Source organism: Pecten maximus, chromosome 13 (assembly GCF_902652985.1).
Source record: "Pecten maximus chromosome 13, xPecMax1.1, whole genome shotgun sequence".
NCBI classification, from domain to species: domain Eukaryota; kingdom Metazoa; phylum Mollusca; class Bivalvia; order Pectinida; family Pectinidae; genus Pecten; species Pecten maximus.
In genome coordinates, this window is record NC_047027.1 from 16,452,223 (window position 1) to 16,473,957 (window position 21,735).

Genomic DNA, 21,735 nt, shown 5'->3' on the forward strand with positions numbered 1-21,735 from the left:
TTAAACAGCATGACCCATGATACATATCAAACAGCAAGACCCATGATACATATTAAACAGCAAGACCCATGATACATATTAAACAGCATGACCCATGATACATATTAAACAGCAAGACCCATGATACATATTAAACAGCAAGACCCATGATACATATTAAACAGCAAGACCCATGATACATATTAAACAGCAAGACCCATGATACATATTAAACAGCAAGACCCATGATACATATTAAACAGCAAGACCCATGATACATATTAAACAGCATGACCCATGATACATATTAAACAGCAAGACCCATGATACATATTAAACAGCAAGACCCATGATACATATTAAACAGCAAGACCCATGATACATATTAAACAGCAAGATCCATGATACATATTAAACAGCAAGATCCATGATACATATTAAACAGCAAGATCCATGATACATATTAAACAGCAAGATCCATGATACATATTAAACAGCATGACCCATGATACATATTAAACAGCAAGATCCATGATACATATTAAACAGCAAGATCCATGATACATATTAAACAGCAAGACCCATGATACATATTAAACAGCAAGACCCATGATACATATTAAACAGCATGACCCATGATACATATTAAACAGCAAGACCCATGATACATATTAAACAGCAAGACCCATGATACATATTAAACAGCAAGACCCATGATACATATTAAACAGAAAGACCCATGATACATATTAAACAGCAAGACCCATGATACATATTAACAATTGGCCATGCCTCTTCTATTAAATTGCATTAGGGAAGTGCTGTATGGCCTTGTGAAATATCACTGGATTTGCTATTGAAATGGCCCCTGTTCAGACTGAAACTGGTAAAACCAGTTTTAGAAGCTTAGGAAAGAACCCACGCCCCGCGTTTTTTGAGTGAAGTAAGACATGAACCGTAGGGAATGAAACAATGATATGGAACAGAGAAAAAAAGTGCAGCTACATGTAAAAATCCGCTAAGTTTCTCACCATACAGACATACTACAATCGTTATTATATGACGTCATCGCTCGTGCACCTAACATAAGGTGTACGGTATGTCTAGCTAGTCAGTTACCCATTAATTAATGCCCCGTCGCCCTGGCTACAGCGACTGATAAAATCCCCAACTATTGATTTGCCGTCAAGTGCCGGCGTCTTACGTTCCTTACAACTTATCGCATTTTTTGTACTTGGACACAGATTTCAACTATGTTTGCATAAGTTTGAATACAAACACCTGTTATCTTTGTTGTGTTACACCTGTGATTAGAATACATATAGGCTACATTCAGTCAGATTTACAGGTGAGGCAGCCAGAGTTCCTTTGCCGTTGATAAGTAACCCCGTGCTAGCACAGGTATATTGATTTCTAGAACAGATTCTAGATTTACAGAAAAAGGAAGTAAATTGCTGTGATTCGTACGGCCATACAGCCAACCGATCATATAAAAGTGATATTGTGTAATATTTTATCATTAATTTATTGTTGTACTTGCATAAAGCCGTCATTTATTACCACTTGGTCGAAAACCTTAGAACACATATCATTCGTTTTAAGATTCATGTTAGATATTACTAAATATAAAACTTTTCGTTTTTAAACTTTATTTTATTGTCTTCGCTTTGGCACATACATGGACGCTCCACTAAATGCAGGAATAATAAATTATTCAATGCTTTTCAATATATTTATGTAGTTGAATGCACTACAATACTTGCTCCCCAAGAGCACCTGCAGTCGGCGAGGCGGAAGTGACGTCATAGGGTCATGACCCCGTCGTAGTTTCAGTGTCGAGTTCCTGGAACTTGCCAGGGGAATAGCAAATGTGATTACAGTCCAGTATTGTAGCATACCTTATAAAGGCCTCGGGGACTGCGGGGTTTTTGGAGAATATCTTGGATAAACCACAAGTTGTTACTGATCGGACATTACAATAAACAACCATGGATTGTTTGGCGTCGTGTGGAAAATGTTTTCTGATGCTCATCAACACATTGTTTGGGGTAAGACATACTTTCTTTTTTAATAGTTGTTGTATATTTGATTGGAATATATTTATTCAGATGATTTATCAGAGATAGTCTTTTATGATAATGAACAGCATATATATATATATATCGGACCTTCTAATGATAACGTCAACATATCTTTACATAGGTAGTGCGTCATTTACAGATATCAACCATCTGATTTTTTTTTATATATATTTAAGAAATTATTAACGATGATTCGTGTATTATTGCAGAATATACAACGAGGACGAGGATATTTTGCAATTAAATTAATAACGAAGGCCGCAGGCCTGAGTTATTAATTGAAATTGCAAAATATCCGAGTCCGAGTTGTATATCCTGCAACAATACACGAGTCAAAGTTGATTATTTCTATTCTACCATGTACTGTTTAGTTCTGAGATCGACCTCTTTCTAATAGAAAAACAGCAAAGAAACCCCGGGAAAACCTTGTAATTTATTTCTTGAGTATTGCATTATTTGTTGATGAAATATACAGGCAATACAGCATCTATCATATGGCATTGATTTTGAAAATTAAAAAAAAAAGGATTAAAAAAAAAAAAGAAAAAAAGTGGGGGCCTCCGTAGGATTCGAACTCGCGTCGTGATAAAAATATATTTAAAGACTAACCCATTAGCCCACTCGGCTATAGTAACCGGGTGAATATTAGATATTTAAAATTGTAACAGCCGTGACTCACGAGCGTGTATTATTGGCACGAGCGTGGGTTATTGGAAAACAATACATGGTTTTTAACCAATCAAAACTGGCGTTACATAGCAAACATGGTAGAATTCTTGTTAATTATACAAAAAAAAAACATTATATTTACAGAAATCAACGTTATCGTTCATACCAATTTATAGTATATGTATTTTAAATTATCTATAAAATCAATCTAAGATATTTTTGTATAAATTATTACATTGGATTTTTTAAATCTAACTCGTAGTTTTCACCCAATTTTTAACAAATGAAACTACATATACATCAGCTAAGTGAAAATGCAGTGACCAGTTTTGTTATTTCGTCAGAAGGAAGTTTATTGTTTATTGAACACAATACGATAATTACCTCACGGACAACCTCGTCTTATTACCTTTGTAATGTCATTTGAACCCCCAAGGAAATCTGTATATCGTCCATGTTTTGTCATCGTCTCATCATCCTCAGGTAGTATCATGGTTTATTTCAGCTGCTTGGTTTGGCATGCCTTATCATCGGGTTGATAATCAAATTCGGGAAGAGCGTCCTAAATGACGTCCTCAAGACGGTGATGGACCAAATAGGGGAGCAAATTGAACCCATGCTGGAAGGTAGTATGACGTCATCTCTATAGTAATGATACTAATGATACTGGACGTAGACAGCATGCCTCTATATCAAGATCACAAAGATTAAAATCAGTTTAGTTTAAATAATATTTATTTGAGAATAAGTAATACAATACAATAAAGTATACAAGAGGATTTGGTAACAAGCTTAGAGCCTATGTAAAACCATCTCCTTATTTATGATAGACATAGATATAAAGTAGAGTGATCATGGGAATGCTGATGTTAAACAATAATGTTACCGTCCGAGTACTGTTCCTGTTTTCATAATTACATACAAAATAATTATACAACAAGTATAAGAGACTAATGTGGTAAAGTTACAGTATAGGTACGATGTATTTTACAACTGAGAAAACGGCTGATCCAAGTAAATACTATGTAATCACTTAAGGACTTTGTGAGCTTTGACTTAGCATAACAATATTTAAGCATTGAACGGCTTTCAGTTGGCATTCATAGTCAATATGAATGCCAACTGGACAGAGGCAAATTCAATGAGGCGCGCTATCTATAGTTATATAGTGGCAGTGCCATACAATGGTATATATATATATATATATATATATTGTAAGACATAAAAGTACACATGTTCGAGTGACGTGATACGTACATACATACATTATGATCCGAGTAGATACTATGTAATCACGGAAGTACTTTTAAGATTTGACTTAGCATAACTATATATATATATATATATGTATTGTAAGACATAAAAATTACGCATGTTCGAGTGATGCGATACTTACATACATACAATATGACTTGACTACACAAAACGCTCCCTCTTCATTATAAATTCTTATACTGCCAAAATAATTTCCTCGTTTTTTTGTACTGAAATCAGTTTATATGATGGTTTCCCGAATCTGAATAAGTTTATTATCTATCTAATGGTTTAAAAAGCTGTCAGGTTGCCCCAATGTTTATCTAACCGGAAGTAAACAGTTTTGATTGTCAGCATCAGGAAGAGACATTCCAATGATTTACAATCCTCCTCTCTCTGAGAGGAAATGTCTTCAAGTGTAGTTTACTTTTTTAGTGTGCCCTCTTGTCCTTATTTTACTATTTTGAATTAAAAAAAAAAAACAAAAACAAAAATCAAAAAAATTAACACTTACTTCCAGAGAAGTTGAAACATCAACACCAACATTTTATGTCATTCTTCACAGGGAAATGTCCACATTTGGCAGCGAGAAGATTAATAGAATATGTCAGCCCTTGGTTTAAGACAGGGTTACAGGGTATATCAACCCGAAGGGGAAGACTTTCAAGTTGACAAAGACGTTGTTTATCGAGTGTTTGTCAGCTTTAGCAATTTTCTCAAGGGTCTCGACCCAAAAGGGTGAATGATTGTTATTATTTCTCTTATCAAGTGTATCCTCTCATGTATATAATATTTACCATGCATAAATGAAGATAATTTTGATGAGACGTGATTGACTCGTCGACGTGGCGCCCTCATATTGTCGACAAGACATTAGTGTATTGTTTTCATGACGTCACACAATTGTTGACTCAATCCTATTAGGAAATATGAACATTTAAAAGTGATAAAATTGCGGACATCGATACCCGGGGTACGAGAGAAAAACTGTCTTAAACTGGATCGCACTATAATGCATAATGATAAACTTTAGACGTGACGTCATTGTATTGTGTCCCTGTCCTGACGTCATATAGTTGATATGATATGGGAAGTAAACGTTGCGGGAAAAAAATCCCTTTGCCATTTTTTTTATTTCTAAATATGTGAGGAAAGTAATAACACATGGGTCTCTGCCGTGGACAAGTATATCATCTCGGTTTTCGTGTAAGAGTTAGGCTGTTCAGCACGAGGCTTGCTAGGCAAACACTTCTGTTGAGATACCCTTGTCTGCCCTGTCAATGGAAGAGACCCATGTAAGATTCAGTTAATCTGTTTAAGTCTAAGCCATGCTTTTGTTGTCGTTTTATTTCTTCCCGTCCACTCCTCCCTGTCGTGTAATATCTTTAAATCGTTTCCATTTTCTCCAACTGATCTATATTCCAATTCACGTTCACATATTGCCTTCCTACTTTGAGACTTTATGTTGACTGTTTTGACCCTGATGTCTACCTCTAGATTTTCATATATTTCATTTATCTATCGTCCTTTCCCACCTTCCCTCGTGTTTATTTTCGATTTCGGTGCTTTCTCTTCTGCTTTCACTTCTGAGAATTAGTTTCCTCCTTCATCGAGGTGAAGATTATGTCATTGTGGTTGTTTATATAGCCATATGATATATGTAGAGGTCGTTAGATGTGGTAATTAAGTCATCCACTCAATCGTGAAAAGCTCAGGGGTGCATATCGCAGTCTGTCTTCTGTCACTTTCCGTTCATTTCTCGCTTTGATTATTCCTCGATCCATTGTCACATTTTTCTCTTTTCTTTTTCCTTTCATGGTTACGTTCTACCATCAAGGCTTTCTCTTACCTACGATTCAATATTTTCAAAATTACAATGTTCAGTTTACAACTTTTAACTTCCCTTTTGATTGTATCTGATATCCGTGTACTTCTCGCCGCTAATACAATGATGCTCTCTTGTCTTCAGTTTTCATGACTCTTCCTTTCCATTGTTGTGGGTTCGCTAAGATTTTTTTCATGAGATGTTTGGATAAGCTAAGTCATCCTAATGTTCGGTTCTTCTGTTCTTCAGTCATAACGTATGGATCACGTACACGCGTGCTAGTATCCCAAAAATACTTCTTTTTCATTATTTTAAACTCCCAATATTTCATTTTCAACAGGAACAATGTCAAATTTTGTTTTGCGCTTACTTTTCTTTTTTATTTTAAAACAATAAATGATATGCATTTATTTATTTCTTGTGATAAAGACATTAATGTATTCACGTCCTTTAATTTCTAATTGTAATATTCCTAAGTATAAATAGAATATGCACATATCCAGCCCGTTACTTATTGCTATTGTTGATTTATAAAAATTGTTTGCTGTCTCTTCTTTTCTGTCCAATCTGAATTTCAGAGTTGTATGTTTTTCATCTGATGTTTCTCCTTGACATCACTCATTTAATGACCCATGTTGTTTATATCCTAATTAAATCCTTTCTCATACGAGTCTGACTGTTGTTAACTCCTTCCCCTCACCCTAGATACCCCTCCTCATATATGCGTGACTGTGGCCCTCTTCCTCACCCACCCCCCCCCCCAAAAAAAAAGAAAACCAACAATCAAACAAAACACAAACAATGAATAAATAAATTAAAAACCCTGGCTGTTGGACTCCCCCTAGATACCTGTCCTCATATAACCCTGGCTGTTGGACTCCCCCTAGATACCTGTCTTCATATAACCCTGGCTGTTGGACTCCCCCTAGATACCTGACCCCGACTGTTGCTAGGATTTAAATTCTGCACAAACACCAAAACAAACCCCATCTTACTTCCTGGTATGTACAATGTAGCATAACTACCTTTCGCTTTACTTTGATGCTGATTCCTAGTATATCGATCTCCTTGGCATGAGGAAAAACAAAAAATGATATCTGCATGAGGTTTGAATCTGACACATTTTATTTCAAAACTTTCATTATTATCATAATTGGCGTTCAATTAGGCTTTCCATCCAAAATATTAACATTTTAAAGGGATGGTGGAGTTACTGAATGACATTTTGATAGTGTCATCGAGCTGAGATATTTTTAACATAAATTCCATCCAGTTCCATTATACGTCCTTACAACCAACTTGAAAGTTGCATGTCAAATAAAGTGCATTGCCTCATTTACAGACTTTTTTTGCCAGAAGTCAGAACTCATAACATCCCTAAAAGACAATAAAATGATTCAACGACAAGGGATGTACCGATAAGGACAAACAACTTAAGTCACCTTTCATGAATTTTACACTGGAGGCAGCATTATACAAGGGGACTTAAGTGCTGGAGCTACAAAATATATCAACTTTAACCGAAAGAATGATGTCGGCGATAACGTTTAAATCTCCCTGATAATATCGCTTATACGTTCCTATGTAAATGTCTTTTAACGCAACGTAATGCTTAAAAGTATATCTTGCGAAATATAAATGATATATAGTTTTACTTGTTAAATCCATGTGCTTTAGAGACAGATTTTCCGACAGAGAAACTTAATTTGTCACGTTTCTTGTGTAGTGGAGAATAGTACACATGCCAACAAAATCAAGACCAAAGTTTGTGTCAGGAAAAGAAGATTAATCGCAATTACCAGATTAAATGTATTCAAACGACATAACGTTGTTTGAAGAGATTTAACGCGCCAGCAATATCGAAAGTGATATTGTGACGGAGTGTAAGAATAATAGGGCTACTACGGTCATTTTATAGTGTCGTCATACTGAATTGCCATACCCACATCAATGGAATGAAATCAGGTGTACTCCATAGAAATTGTCCTACCTAATAGGTATTTATTTGTTAGCAAAGTGTCGTCCTAAAAGTATGTATTATTTTCATTCCTTTAAAAAACAAGAAGGCTAAAAGTATTCGCAACACAACTACGAAGGTCATGAACTCGTGAAGGTCTGCTCGCCTATTGGTACCTTATTTACCTCGAGATGAACTAGTTTCCCTGATCTATCTTCAACACTGATAGGCTATGGTTAGAGAGATATAGACCTAAGGACTGTATCCGGTGTGACACGCGTATCGAGATGTTTTGTGCTATTTGTTATCAGTAGCTGTAGATTTGTTGACACAATTCGAATGTCAACATTGGTGAAGTAAACAGAATCTGCTATCACTTAACCCTTCAATACGTAGATGCTGAAAATTCTCCTTCATACATACCCTATGGATTGAATGCTGTTATCAATGGGCTATTTACCCCTCAATATTTAAAATTGATAAAATAGAAAAATCGAGAAAATAGTCTTTACTTCAAAATAATAATTTGTCATAAACTTCGATGGTTTCCATGCTTATACAGAAACAGATAATTAATAATTGAGCCTTGTAAAATGGAAATAACACTAAATTCACCTAATATCTTTTTTTTTTATTTAATCATCATTATTTGTTTAACAAAATATCATTTGAGGCTTAACAATGGGGATATAACACAAACATAATTCAGTGTTAATTACAGAGATAAAACACAAACATAACTTAGGATTAATTACAGAGATATAACACAAACATAATTCAGTATTAATTATGGATATCTAACACAAACATAATTCAGTATTAATTACAGACATAACACAAACTTCATTCAGTATTAACTACGGATATAACACAGACATAATTAAGGATTAATTATGGAGACATATCACGAGCATAATTTAGGGAGCTTTCCGGGACTTGATCCAAGTTCCAAGTTCTGTTTAGCAAAATCCGAACCAAGAACCAGTTCCGAATTCTGTTTTAAGAATAAGAAAACAAATCCTGCATGCGATGTCATTTCTGGGAAAACAATCTTAACGCAACTGGTTTGCTGGTGTTGTAAAACTCAGAGAAATGTTTGCATTGTTGTTAACTTTAGGATATGATGCGTTATAACTTCTTGGAAAGATCCAAGTTCGTTTAAGAAAATGTGAAGAAGTTAAACTATATGTGTCATTTGGAGGAAAGGCAGCTATCAGTTACGTATTAGCTTTACGTTTAAGAAAAAAACGGAACTAGGAACCAGTTCCGAGCTCCGTTCAAAACGCACAGGACTAGGAATTAGCTCCCAGTTTCCGTTGAAGAAAATATTCCTATGTATTTAACCGCAATATGAGGCCCGAATTTGAAGAAAATAAACTTTGTGTGTGTTAATGAACATGGAATTGGGGAGAAAATTTCAGTCTCCCGATGAAACATGTTTGTTACGATGTTGCAATAACATAAGGCTTATAACATGTCGCTTTAATGTGCTACCTCATGTCAGGTGATTTACCACGTCCAGCGCTCAATAGAATAAACAACAGCAGGGGTACTACTAACGTAAATTACTTTACTGTATACACTGTACAAAGAAACAAAGTGTGTGATATACGAGGTAAATAAACCAGTCCTTTCTTAAAGCCTCGAAAACTTTCTTTGACTTGAATCAATCCGTTGTCCGTGACAAATTTGCTTTGTAAGATTCATTGACAGTTTAAATGCATGGAGATATGTAATATAAACGACATTTCTTCCTTCTTTAAATACTTGATATGCTACGCGTATCCGTGTATTTTTTCAATCTCAAATCTACATGATCCCGAGGTTGTCGTCAAGATGTATTTATCTTGTACACAAATATTGATCATGTCAGATATGTAACCTGAGCCAAGCTTTACACAGCATGGTTAGGTTTGCCAAGTTACACTAGGACTTCCATTTAGTGTATGCTCTTTAAGGTTGGATAAATATGTTGATGCTAACAAATACAGTGATTCAGGATATTTATTGGGTTTTGCTTTCCTTGGTCAAAAATACTCTTAGCAGAATGGAGCTAAGTATTCCACTTACTAAATATTTAAGTCAGATATTTCTACACTTAAGTACCGACATATACTTAATTACATTTTGTATATCTATTATATCAGGTTTTTATCTTTATTTGTATAAAACAGTTTAACTGAAAGTTACGTAACGTCATGGGGATGATTTTCTTTCTATGAAATCCTTCAGTAAATACACCAACTTCAACAACTACAGTTAAAGATACCAATACTGTATTAAGTAAAAAGGTAGACTTAACGTGTATATGGTGACATTTAATAAATATTCCAAATAAAAAATGACATTTAATTGATATTCCAAAGAAAACAAAAAAAAAGCCCATAAAAATGACAATCACGAACCATTGCCAACTACAGGATGGCATTATGTATATAAGACGTAAAACGTGCTGAACCCAATCCTGAGTGGGGTTGCCAAACTCCGCCACAAAACCAAGATGTTCACATTTCAGGTTACACCCATATATTTTACTTACATCGATTATATCAATTACTTTGTTGACCCGGGTGGAAGCACGAAAGGATTCTTTATAAATATGCATTAAGTAAACATTTCATTTATAAACATCACTTAAGATCTTACTGTTTTTTAACTAAATAAAATGTTTATGCTTACGTTTGACTTATGCATATGAATATGGGCCTTGATGATAAAACATGTATTGACGAAGTCTTGTCAGACTTTGCCCTGCATTTAAAGCTCTCTTTTAATACAACTGAATACACTTTCCAAAACCAAGTTAATCACAATAGATGACGCTCGTGCTCGTTCTGTGAAGATTGAAGTGATTGTTACGGTCATTAATAAAAACTTTTCTCCCACCACTCACAGAGTAGTCTCCCGTTTTACCAGGTAAGGAGTCTTCTGTCAACCGCATTCATATCCTGGTCGTAACCAGGACGTTGAAAAAACAAAACTGGAATTTAGAGGCTTATTTATTTACACACTGTTAAATTCTAACATTCACAACACGGCATGCGTATTATAGCGCTCAGCGTTACCAAGACCTGCTCAAAATTATAAAAGATATGTTTCGCTGTAATCTATTTCTAACAGGAAGTATTTTATTTCGCATGCAACATTAAATTCAGTTTTGTCACAATATCTCTTATACATACTGTGTTTTTGCATACTTCATTTTAGATAAATGGATATGCTAACTGATCACACAATTATCAAGTGTATGTTTTATTACCTTATTTTCGTGACATTTGTCGATTACTGACACAAATGAGTGTTTTTGGAGATTCAGATTGATGACGGGGAAGATTAATGGTCTATATCATGATCTTATTTCATTTCCTTGTGTGATATAAAGTCAACACACACGCACCTTCACCGTCATCCGGGCCACTCTCATCCACACACACACATCCTTACACACCCTCACCGTCACTCACTCTCATCTTCATGCACTCACTCTCACCCACTTTCATCCTCACATACTCACCCTCATCGTCACCCACTCTCATCCTCACGCACTCACCCTCACCCGACTATCATCCTCCCACACTCACCCTCACACATCCTCAGATACCCACTCTCCTCTTCACACGCTCACCCTTCACCGTCACCCACTCTCATCCTCACGCACTCACTCTTCTCACACACCCACACTGCACCCTCACACATCAACACCGTCACCCACTCTCACCATCATCTACTCTTACCCTCAGACACCCACTCTCCTCTTCACACACCCACGCCGTCACCCACTATCATCATCCCACTCATCCTCACAAACCCTCACCGTCACCGACTCTCACCCTCACTCACCCTCAGACACCCACTCTCCTCTTTACACACCCACGCCGTCACCCACTTTTATCCTCACGCACTCACTCTACTCACACACCAACACCGTCACCCACTCTCACAACCTCACCGTCATCTACTCTTACCCTCATACACCCACTTTCCTCTTCACACACCCACACCGACACCCACTCTCATCATCACACTCATCCTCACCGTCACCCACTCTCACCCTCAGACACTCACTCTCCTCACACACCTACACTGTAACCCTCACCGTCACCCGGGCCATTCTCATCACACACTCACCCTCACACACCCACTCTCATCATCACACTCATCCTCACAAACCCTCACCGTCACCCGGGCTATTCTCATCCACACACACATCCTTACATACCCTCGCCGTCAGCCACTCTCATTATCACACACTCACCTCACCGTCACACAATCTCCTACTCATTCACCCTAAGACACCCACTCTCCTCACACACCTACACTGTCACCCTCACACACCCACACCGTCACCCACTCTCGACCTCACACACCCTCTCTCCTCCTCACACACCCACACCGTCACCCACTCTCACCCTCACACAACCTCACCCTCACCCACCCTCACCGACACCCACTCTCCTCACACTTATTCATCTCACACCCTCAACGTCACCCAGTCTCACCCTCAAACACCCTTACAGTCACCCACTCTTACCCTCACCGTCTCCCACTCTCACCCTCACGAAACCTCAACGTCACCCACTCTCACCCTCCTCCTCACACACCCACTCTCACCCTCACAAACCCTTATCGTATCCACTCTCACAACTCACCCTCACACTCTCATCCACACACACATCCTTACATACCTCACACACCAACACCGTCACCCACTCTCACCCTCGCCCACTCTCATCATTACACACTAACCCTCACCGACACCCACTCTCCTCCTCATACTTATCCTCTCACACCCTCACCGTCAATAAATCTCACAGTCACCCACTCTCACCCTCACCGTCACCCACTCTCACCCTCTCACAACCTCAACGACTCCCACTCTCACCCTCACTCTCCACCTCACACACCCACTCTCATCCTCGCCCACACCGTCACCCACTCTCATCATCACACCCATCCTAAGACACCCTCACCGTCACCAACTATCATCCTCGCACACTCACCGTCAACCACTCTTAACCTCAGCCACTCTCACCCTCAGACACCCCCTCTCAACATCACACAACATCACCCTCACCCACTCTCATCATGACACGCTCACCCTCAAATACCCTCACCGTCACCAACTCTCATCTTCATACACTCACCCTCTCATACCCTCAACGTCACCCACTCTCATTCTCCAACCCTCTCACACCCTCGCCGCCACCCCACTCATTCTCACACACTCACCCTCAAACACACTCACCGTCATCCACTCTCATCCTTACACACACACACACACCCTCGTCATCATACACCCAACTTGCACACACATTTGTATGCACCCACACACATTCACCACACGTATCCATATCGCACTCAGTGGAGGCCGACCTAACACAATCCTCGCTGTTGATAACACTTAAACAATGGCTAACTAAACAAAAATCGTTGTCACCGCTCTAGATCACATTATTAGAAATTGAAGTAACTAGTGCATGGCTATAATTTCCATAGCGAGTGTCAATGATAAATCAGAAGACTTTAACTCTTCCAAAACACAAAGAATTAAATAGTATTAATGAAACTGCACACGTGGACAAATGCATATTTTGTGCTCGGGTATACATGTATATTGATTTGTTTAATGCCTTGTATGATTACTGAAAATATCTGTATGTGATATTGTTTTCTTCAGCTATCAACATGACAAAGGATGACTTCATTGATAAGTTGGATCTGACGGAACTACTGGGAAGTGTAGCCATCATCCTTATCGTGTTCGGGGTCGTACTGTTGTCCCTGGTCATAGTCGGATACTGTGGCACGTGCTGTATGAGTCGCTGTCTCCTTATCATAGTATGTTTACCAACCTTAACAAAAACATAACATGCCTACTGTGTCCCCGAGCTTTACCCTAACCTACATGTCACGTTATCATTCATTGGAATAGTGACATGATAAATTTCGTACCATCAGGACTTTGCATGATTAAACTCTTGTACAGGTGCAACTATTTATTAGAATTCAAACGTCGAATGCAGGATAACTGAAAACCTCGTGGATTTAGAATTTATCAGCATATATTACAGTACAGCTTTATCTAAATATTGAAACAATGTTTTTTATTGAGGGGTTAATACTTACAGGGATTAAGGAGTATCATGTTAACATAGGTGAATATTTGAGTGAAAAAATATCTCGATAATCATAAAATGATCGTTCACCAGCTGCCTCTGATTCTCCTACATACACAACCTCTGATGCGTGTGTCATAAATACATTATTTATTACCATCTTGTTATTTCAAGCTCAAATGAAACGAAACTGAATTAATTTATTTATAACAAAATATAGTACAATAATATAGTAATTAATATAAGGATAATTTAATATAACAACATATTGTTCCTTCGGTATTTTAAATCACTTGAGTGAAATTGAATTAATAGCAAACTATCATATCATCAAGATATCGATAGTGTATCATAACAATGTATTGATGCTTCAGCGATTTAAATCAACACATACAAAAATGATTTGATTAAAAACTAATGTTCTATAACAATGTCTTATAGCAATCATATTATTAATGCGTTATGACATTAATCAATTTCTGTTTAATTTAAAAAAAATACAAATTAAAGAAATAAATTTGTGAATATGATAATGATATATATATTGCAATATAGTGATATATTGATACCTGTTTTTTTACAACATTATTGTTAATTCTATATATAATAATATATCAATATATACAATACATTGTGAATATGTTCATTGATAAACCAATATGCTAATATATTACTAATATATTACTTCTGCATTTATTTAAAACAATAAGAAAATATAATCCAAATGAAATTTTTTATTGTTTTCAATATACGAATATATAGTCACGGTTAACAATATTTGTATGTTGTGATTGTTGTACTGTTTGATACCAAGTCAAGATGATAATAAATAACAATAAATGTTTACTAGATAAATAAACTGACGAATAACCCGCGGTAAAACAAAATATACGACTCTCTTTAATAGATACTTAAGGGTTCTAACGCCCAGAATATCACGCATAGGGACAATAAAATGTCCTTGTGTCCTGCGACCATGTGAACATTTGGAATGTTTCTATTTGTTCATTCATGCAACAGCTTGATTATATTGGACGAACAAGTCAAAGGTTATGATCCTCTTACGAAAAACCAATACCTTATTTTAGAATGTGAACAGCGTTTTAATTTTATTTATCTATTTTTGTTTCTGGTATGCTACTAAATCTGCTTTACATATATGTAATGAATAAATATGGAAAGTAGCTCATGATATTCCAGAAAGATATCTATAATTTAAATGTCATCACACCACTTTATTATGAGAAATTTAAGACATTACAAGATACAATGCCTTCAACCTTATAACTCACAGAACATAAACATGGCCTCAAAACAAATTCATATAAATTGTTCATATCTACAATAACTGATCAAGGAAGGGAAATGTTGTAACATAACTCATACTTATTTATAAATTCGTGTACAACGACCCGGAAGTACAATATACTGGTCACTCAGATGTAATTTTGTTGTTACAGTACAGTGTGATACTGATCATCCTTGCCTTGGTGCAGATTACAGGACTTATACTTCTGTTTGCCAGTCGTGACACGGTTAGTATACATCACCACAATGAGGTCATTCATATTGCATTAGATATGATATTATGATGTTTAACATTTTTATCTGACCTGATGTCTACTTATTTATCTGACCTGATGTCTACTGACTTATCTGACCTGATGTCTACTGATTTATCTGACCTGATGTCTACTGATGTATCTGACCTGATGTCTACTGACTTATCTGACCTGATGTCTACTGATTTATCTGACCCGATGTCTACTGACTTATCTGACCTGATGTCTACTGATGTATCTGACCTGATGTCTACTGATGTATCTGACCTGATGTCTACTGACTTATCTGACCGGATGTCTACTGATGTATCTGACCTGATATCTACTTATTTATTTGACCTGATGTCTACTTATTTATCTGACATGATGTCTACTGTTATATCTTACCTGATATGTATACTGGTTTATCTGACCTGATATCTACCGTTTTATCTGATATGATATCTACTGATTTATTTGACCTGATGTCTACTTATTTATATGACCTCATGTCTACTGATTAATTTGATACATGTATGATGTCTACCATATTTATGTTGCTTGATGACTACGTTTACTATTGATCATTTAGGTTTTTTTTCTTGTCATCTCAACAACTACCTTAATTTAACTTGCTGTTTAGGGTGTGTTTGTCTATGATACCGCGACTTAATACTCGACCACATTATACTGACAACGTGCGAACCTGTCGTCCCATTTGAATAAGGATCTTTTTAAAGTATAGTCAAGCTGAAATATTAAATATTATTATTATTATTATTAAATACTTTTACATATTAAATAATCATCAACTTATTTTTTTCGCCGTTAAAGTTAAGTGACCAGATAAAGGCTCCGATAAAGGAATCACTAAAGGACTATGAAGGTGACCAGGCAGTGGACATAATCTCAGTAGCATGGAACGCAGTCATGTTACAGGTATGGTGGACATGGTTATACCTAGTTATACCGCATGTTTTACCTAGTTAGAAACTCAGGTAGTTATGTTACAGGTATGGTGGACATGGTTATACCTAGTTATACCGCATATTTTACCTAGTTAGAAACTCAGGTAGTTCTGTTACAGGTATGGTGGACATGGTTATACCTAGTTATACCGCATGTTTTACCTAGTTAGAAACTCAGGTAGTTATGCTACAGGTATGGTGGACATGGTAATACCTAGTTATACCACATGTTTTACCTAGTTAGAAACTCAGGTAGTTATGTTACAGGTATGGTGGACATGGTTATACCTAGTTATACCGCATATTTTACCTAGTTAGAAACTCAGGTAGTCATGTTACAGGTATGGTGGACATGGTTATACCTAGTTATACCGCATGTTTTACCTAGTTAGAAACTCAGGTAGTTATGTTACAGGTATGGTGGACATGGTTATACCTAGTTATACCGCATGTTTTACCTAGTAAGAAACTCAGGTAGTTATGTTACAGGTATGGTGGACATGGTTATACCTAGTTATACCGCATATTTTACCTAGTTAGAAACTCAGGTAGTTATGTTACAGGTATGGTGGACATGGTTATACCTAGTTATACCGCATGTTTTACCTAGTTAGAAACTCAGGTAGTTATGTTACAGGTATGGTGGACATGGTTATACCTAGTTATACCGCATGAATTACCTAGTAAGAAACTCAGGTAGTTATGTTACAGGTATGGTGGACATGGTTATACCTAGTTATACCGCATGAATTACCTAGTTAGAAGCTCAGGTAATTGTGTCTTCACCTACATTTTATATGTATTTGTTATAAAGTCCATTTTATGTGTTTATTCTCTACATGAATACAGTTTACATCAAATAGAGAGGATATCACAACTCTGCACAAATTGTCAGATTGAACACGAGCAAACATGGTGTTATAGCGCTTTTAGAATTGTCAAACACGTAATAAAATAGTTTTATTTGATAGGAGCTGTAATATTATAGATTATGCAAAACTATGGTATTATTATAATTCTATAAACATGATTTTCTTAAATGTATTTTTAAGATGAGCTGCTGTGGCGTTGACAGTTATAAGGATTTCACTTTGGCTACCAAATGGACGAAATCCTACACGGAAGGTAGTACAACAATTAATCTCGATACACCCCTCGTTTGTTGTACAACGACAGTCAGGGAAAATCTGGGTACAACTGGTATACAAGTGGGTGCAGTAGCAACTTGTGCTAAAACTCCTCTCCTTTCAGCGGACAGTAATTTTGAGTCCGTAAGTATATTACCATAACCTTCAACTGGCACATGGTCTATAAGAACAGTTCACTAAAATTCACTATATATGTCTATACATGTGTTATTTTACTGATATGGTAAATTTACTAAAAAAAACATTGATGTCCATTCTACGTAAGATTGGTTTGGTTTATTTAGTTTAACGTCCTATTAACAGCTAAGGTCATAATTAATTAAGAAAAACGCAGACATTCTTGTGCCATTTCTTATTCAGACATAACGTCATCATCTATATTATACTGACAAAAACGAATATTGCATAGCGTTGCCAATGAAAAACGCTTCCTGATTAATTACACGTTACGCAAAATTATTATATAGAAAATACTTAACAAAAATATTCTTACAGTTTTGGTTAAAATTCAACTTTTAGTTAAACAAAATATGATGAATGTTAGCATTTTAGTGTTTGTCACGAAAATGGTGTATTCCTCACTAACTTGCGCCTGTATCTGTTACAAGCGCCTTTTCAATTTAGTTGATGATTTATTCTGCTCTGCCTTATTAAGATTTTGTTTATCTTATTCCAGTATATTTGTAACGACATCATATAATTTTCACCGACAGGGTTGCTATGACGCCGTTTGGGCAGAAATTGACAAATCCAAAACAACAGTGATCTTGATAATGTGCGCAATCATCGCTTTTCAGGTATTTTTAAATTTTATTTTTTAATTTTTAAAAGCACCATATGTCAAAACAGATAGGTCGAAAGCACCAAATGTTCTTAAATAGTACTAAACCAGATCTGAACACGTAACACATCACCTTTTCCAAATCCTGGTTTACATACTACCTACAGCATATCTCTCGGCGAAAGAGATCTCATCTGTCGCTCATTCAGACTTACCTTGGGTATGTGTTCGATTGCTATCGCCAGGACATTGAAATCAATAAAGATATAAATATCCTCTTTTACAAATCTTATCTATCTGGTTAACCTTGATATTAAGTAAGTAGTTTAAACCACTGTAATAAATGGTACAATGTGTGACGACACATAGATATATCCTTATGGCTACGCCAAGCAGTTTGTTTGACTCAATCTATTATGAGAACGGTCATGGTACTATTTAACATATATATAACTGTGGAATGTTTTGGTCAATGTTAACGTAATATAGACCATTGCTATAATTTCGCCAGGTAATACAGATAATATTTTGTATATTTTCATTGCAGGCTTTAATGATATTTTTCTCGCTGTGGATTGCTCGTGCTATCAGGAAGGAGAATCAAACCTCACCAATCGGATAACCTGTGTCAATGGACCTGTCTATAACTAGCAACAGAATAACCAATAAAACAGCAGAAAAGTGAGCCCAATCGATTGCTAAAACGTTTGATTATCAGATAAATCTAGTATTTGAATGTTTAAACATCCTACACAAAACTTTGACAGTATGAAATTAATTTATATATTCCGCAAAAAAAAGGCTAATTAGGATAGATTTTTTTGTCTGTTTTACTGGACACAGATGTATCTAAATGCTATTTAGAGTGCATTCCTAGAAACAATTATTAGGCCAAGACCATGATTGACAACAGATTTCATCTCAATCAAAGGTAATTTTGTATGCTTGAACATATAATCATGTTGATTTTGATTTTTTTTCAAAACTTATTCATTTCCTATATTTTTGCTATTAGGTTTTCTTTCTTATTTCGTTACTGTGTTTTAAGAAATCTAATTAATAAGTTAGCACTAATTTATAATTCAATTACGTATTATATATTGCTTTTTTATGATTCGATATGATAGTTTAAGGGAGTTAAAAATATTTAATTGGCTCATTAGCCACTACCAAACGATTAATTTTGATTTTGGTTAATAAAAACAAAACAAAAAAACAAAAAAAAACAAAAAAAATCATATGATTTTTTTTTCAAATAGGAAAATCCTTGTTATTACTTGGCACTCAACGATGGATGTATTTGTTTTGTTTTCATCGTGTATGGGGAATCAAGAAAGTTTGGCTGCTAAAATCATATACAAGATCATAAGTGTTAATATTATATGAAATCTATAATCCGAATCCTATAATTTTATGTGCCATAAGCCCTTTGATGAGAAAATGTTTTAAATTAATTCACAACAAGTAAGATTATTTTTATCATATAAATTCAATGGAAAAACTCAATTCAATTCCCTTTGGAACATGCTAAGGTGGAGTCGGCGGAAAGCTTATACAATGACAATTATATTACATCAGACAGACAATAGTGGTATGACAAAAAGTGAGGATTACATCTACGGACGAGTTATCGCCCTTTCTTTAATATAATCTGAGTTATTCAAATAAGGTCGGGGTTATCTCCCCTGACTTAATATCTATCTTGTAACATTATACTGTAGTTATGTAGCGACACTAAGTCAAATCATTGTCCAAAGGAGTTCGGGATTACGAAATTTGAGTTATTTACATGCCGTATAATGCATATTGAATGCTTTATTAAGAAATATTTAGGAGGGTGTTTTCTATAAAGATTAATATATAAAAACGCTGTGTCAAGGTATATACTTTTTGTGTGTGTATGATGTCACGATTTGTTCTTGTGATTTCACTAAACAATCCATTGTTATTTTTATTTCACTCTGGTTTTATGGCTAGTTATGGTATTTGTCAAAGTGTTTATTTTGTGCTGAAATTGAGGTATTCATTATTTTCGATATTTGCAATGATTTTTCTTTTTATAAATGTTTAATACTAAAGTATTCGATCCGTCCACATTGTGCTTTTTGATTGTATTTATATTGTATAGCCGTACTTTTGTATTGAATAGTATATTTTCCTTGTTGATTTTTTTGTAACTGGCATATTATTGTTATTAATTTTATCCTATTTGATTGACTAAACAATTGCTTAATGCAATCAATTTTGGATTAATCGTTTCTCTTGAATCCTTATAATGATGTACTGCAGTCCATTCTCGTGTAACTGAATACTAGGGCAACCAAGATTTCCGTCCGTTTCGGTATAATGATCCATTGCTGTCCATTCTTGTAGATTCGTTTTAATGGATTTCCCTCTGTTCCTGTATAATGATCTATTGCTGTCCATTCTTGTAGATTCGTTTTAATTGACCTCCGTCCATTCCTGTATAATGATCCATTGCCGTCCATTCTCTTTAAATGATATATTTTTGTTGAGTCATATTGAATAAAATATTGCCGTCCACATTTACTATTTAATGGATTATCGATGTATCTTTATACGATCAGTTTAATTTTTTCAATATATTAAAAATGTGTGACATTTTTTAGTGCTTGACTAGTGTGCAGATATGAATTTAAAAACAAACACCGAATTTTCTTCGCTTGATCACAAAAGAGAAAATGTTTATTGTTTAGAAAAACATAGATTTCATTTGTCGAGAATATCACAGGCCTGAAGCTGTGAAGGCACAGTGTTTTCCTTGTTAAGATAACGATATATCGGAGTTCATTCTGAATAACTATATCTATTAAAAGGATAGTCAAAATTCAGGTGTAAAATTGAATAAAACTGTCAATCGTATTACCATAAAGTGAGTTAATGGGACTATTCTCATATTAGTTAAGGTGGTATGGGTTTTCGGTACTCCGGTACATCTTGTGTTTCTTTGTGATAGAATTCTAATAATTCTTGTGTGTGATACTGATGTGCCAAAATCATTTGTTTTAGCGGTGTGTATATATTCAAGAAAAATAAATAAATTGAAACAAATCGTTGTTTCTTGTTGATATATCTATTGATCAATTAGTTACACTTCAACCCACCAAACAGTCAGAAGTGTGTGATAATTGTAGGTGTTATATGGATAATTCATTAATTCGTGAATCTTTACCTACTTGTAACTAACTAATTTTGCTTTATTGTACAGACAGGTTATTTGGAGTCAAATTTGTTTATCAGAGACATATTTGAAACATATATATATGGCCCTAAACATGTCTTGCCTTTAAAATTCATTAGCGAATTAAGTTTTCGGTTATCGTGCAATGATCTTTAAGAGATTGGAATTGATAAAAGACACTGGGTCTTTCAAAATTAGAGCAGTTAAATAAAAA

The 21,735-nt window shown here is 35.5% G+C and overlaps 1 protein-coding gene across 1 annotated transcript; it reads left to right on the forward strand.

The window, feature by feature from the left end:
- The first annotated feature begins 1,714 nt into the window (after nt 1-1,714).
- LOC117341533 (tetraspanin-18-like) lies at nt 1,715-21,391 on the forward strand. Its single transcript, XM_033903406.1, has 8 exons — nt 1,715-2,027; nt 3,235-3,355; nt 13,443-13,603; nt 15,342-15,416; nt 16,257-16,361; nt 17,443-17,661; nt 18,252-18,335; nt 18,867-21,391. Exons 1-8 carry the CDS (start codon nt 1,968-1,970, stop codon nt 18,939-18,941), a joined length of 900 nt encoding a protein of 299 aa, XP_033759297.1. The 5' UTR covers nt 1,715-1,967; the 3' UTR covers nt 18,942-21,391.
- The last annotated feature ends 344 nt before the right edge of the window (nt 21,392-21,735 follow it).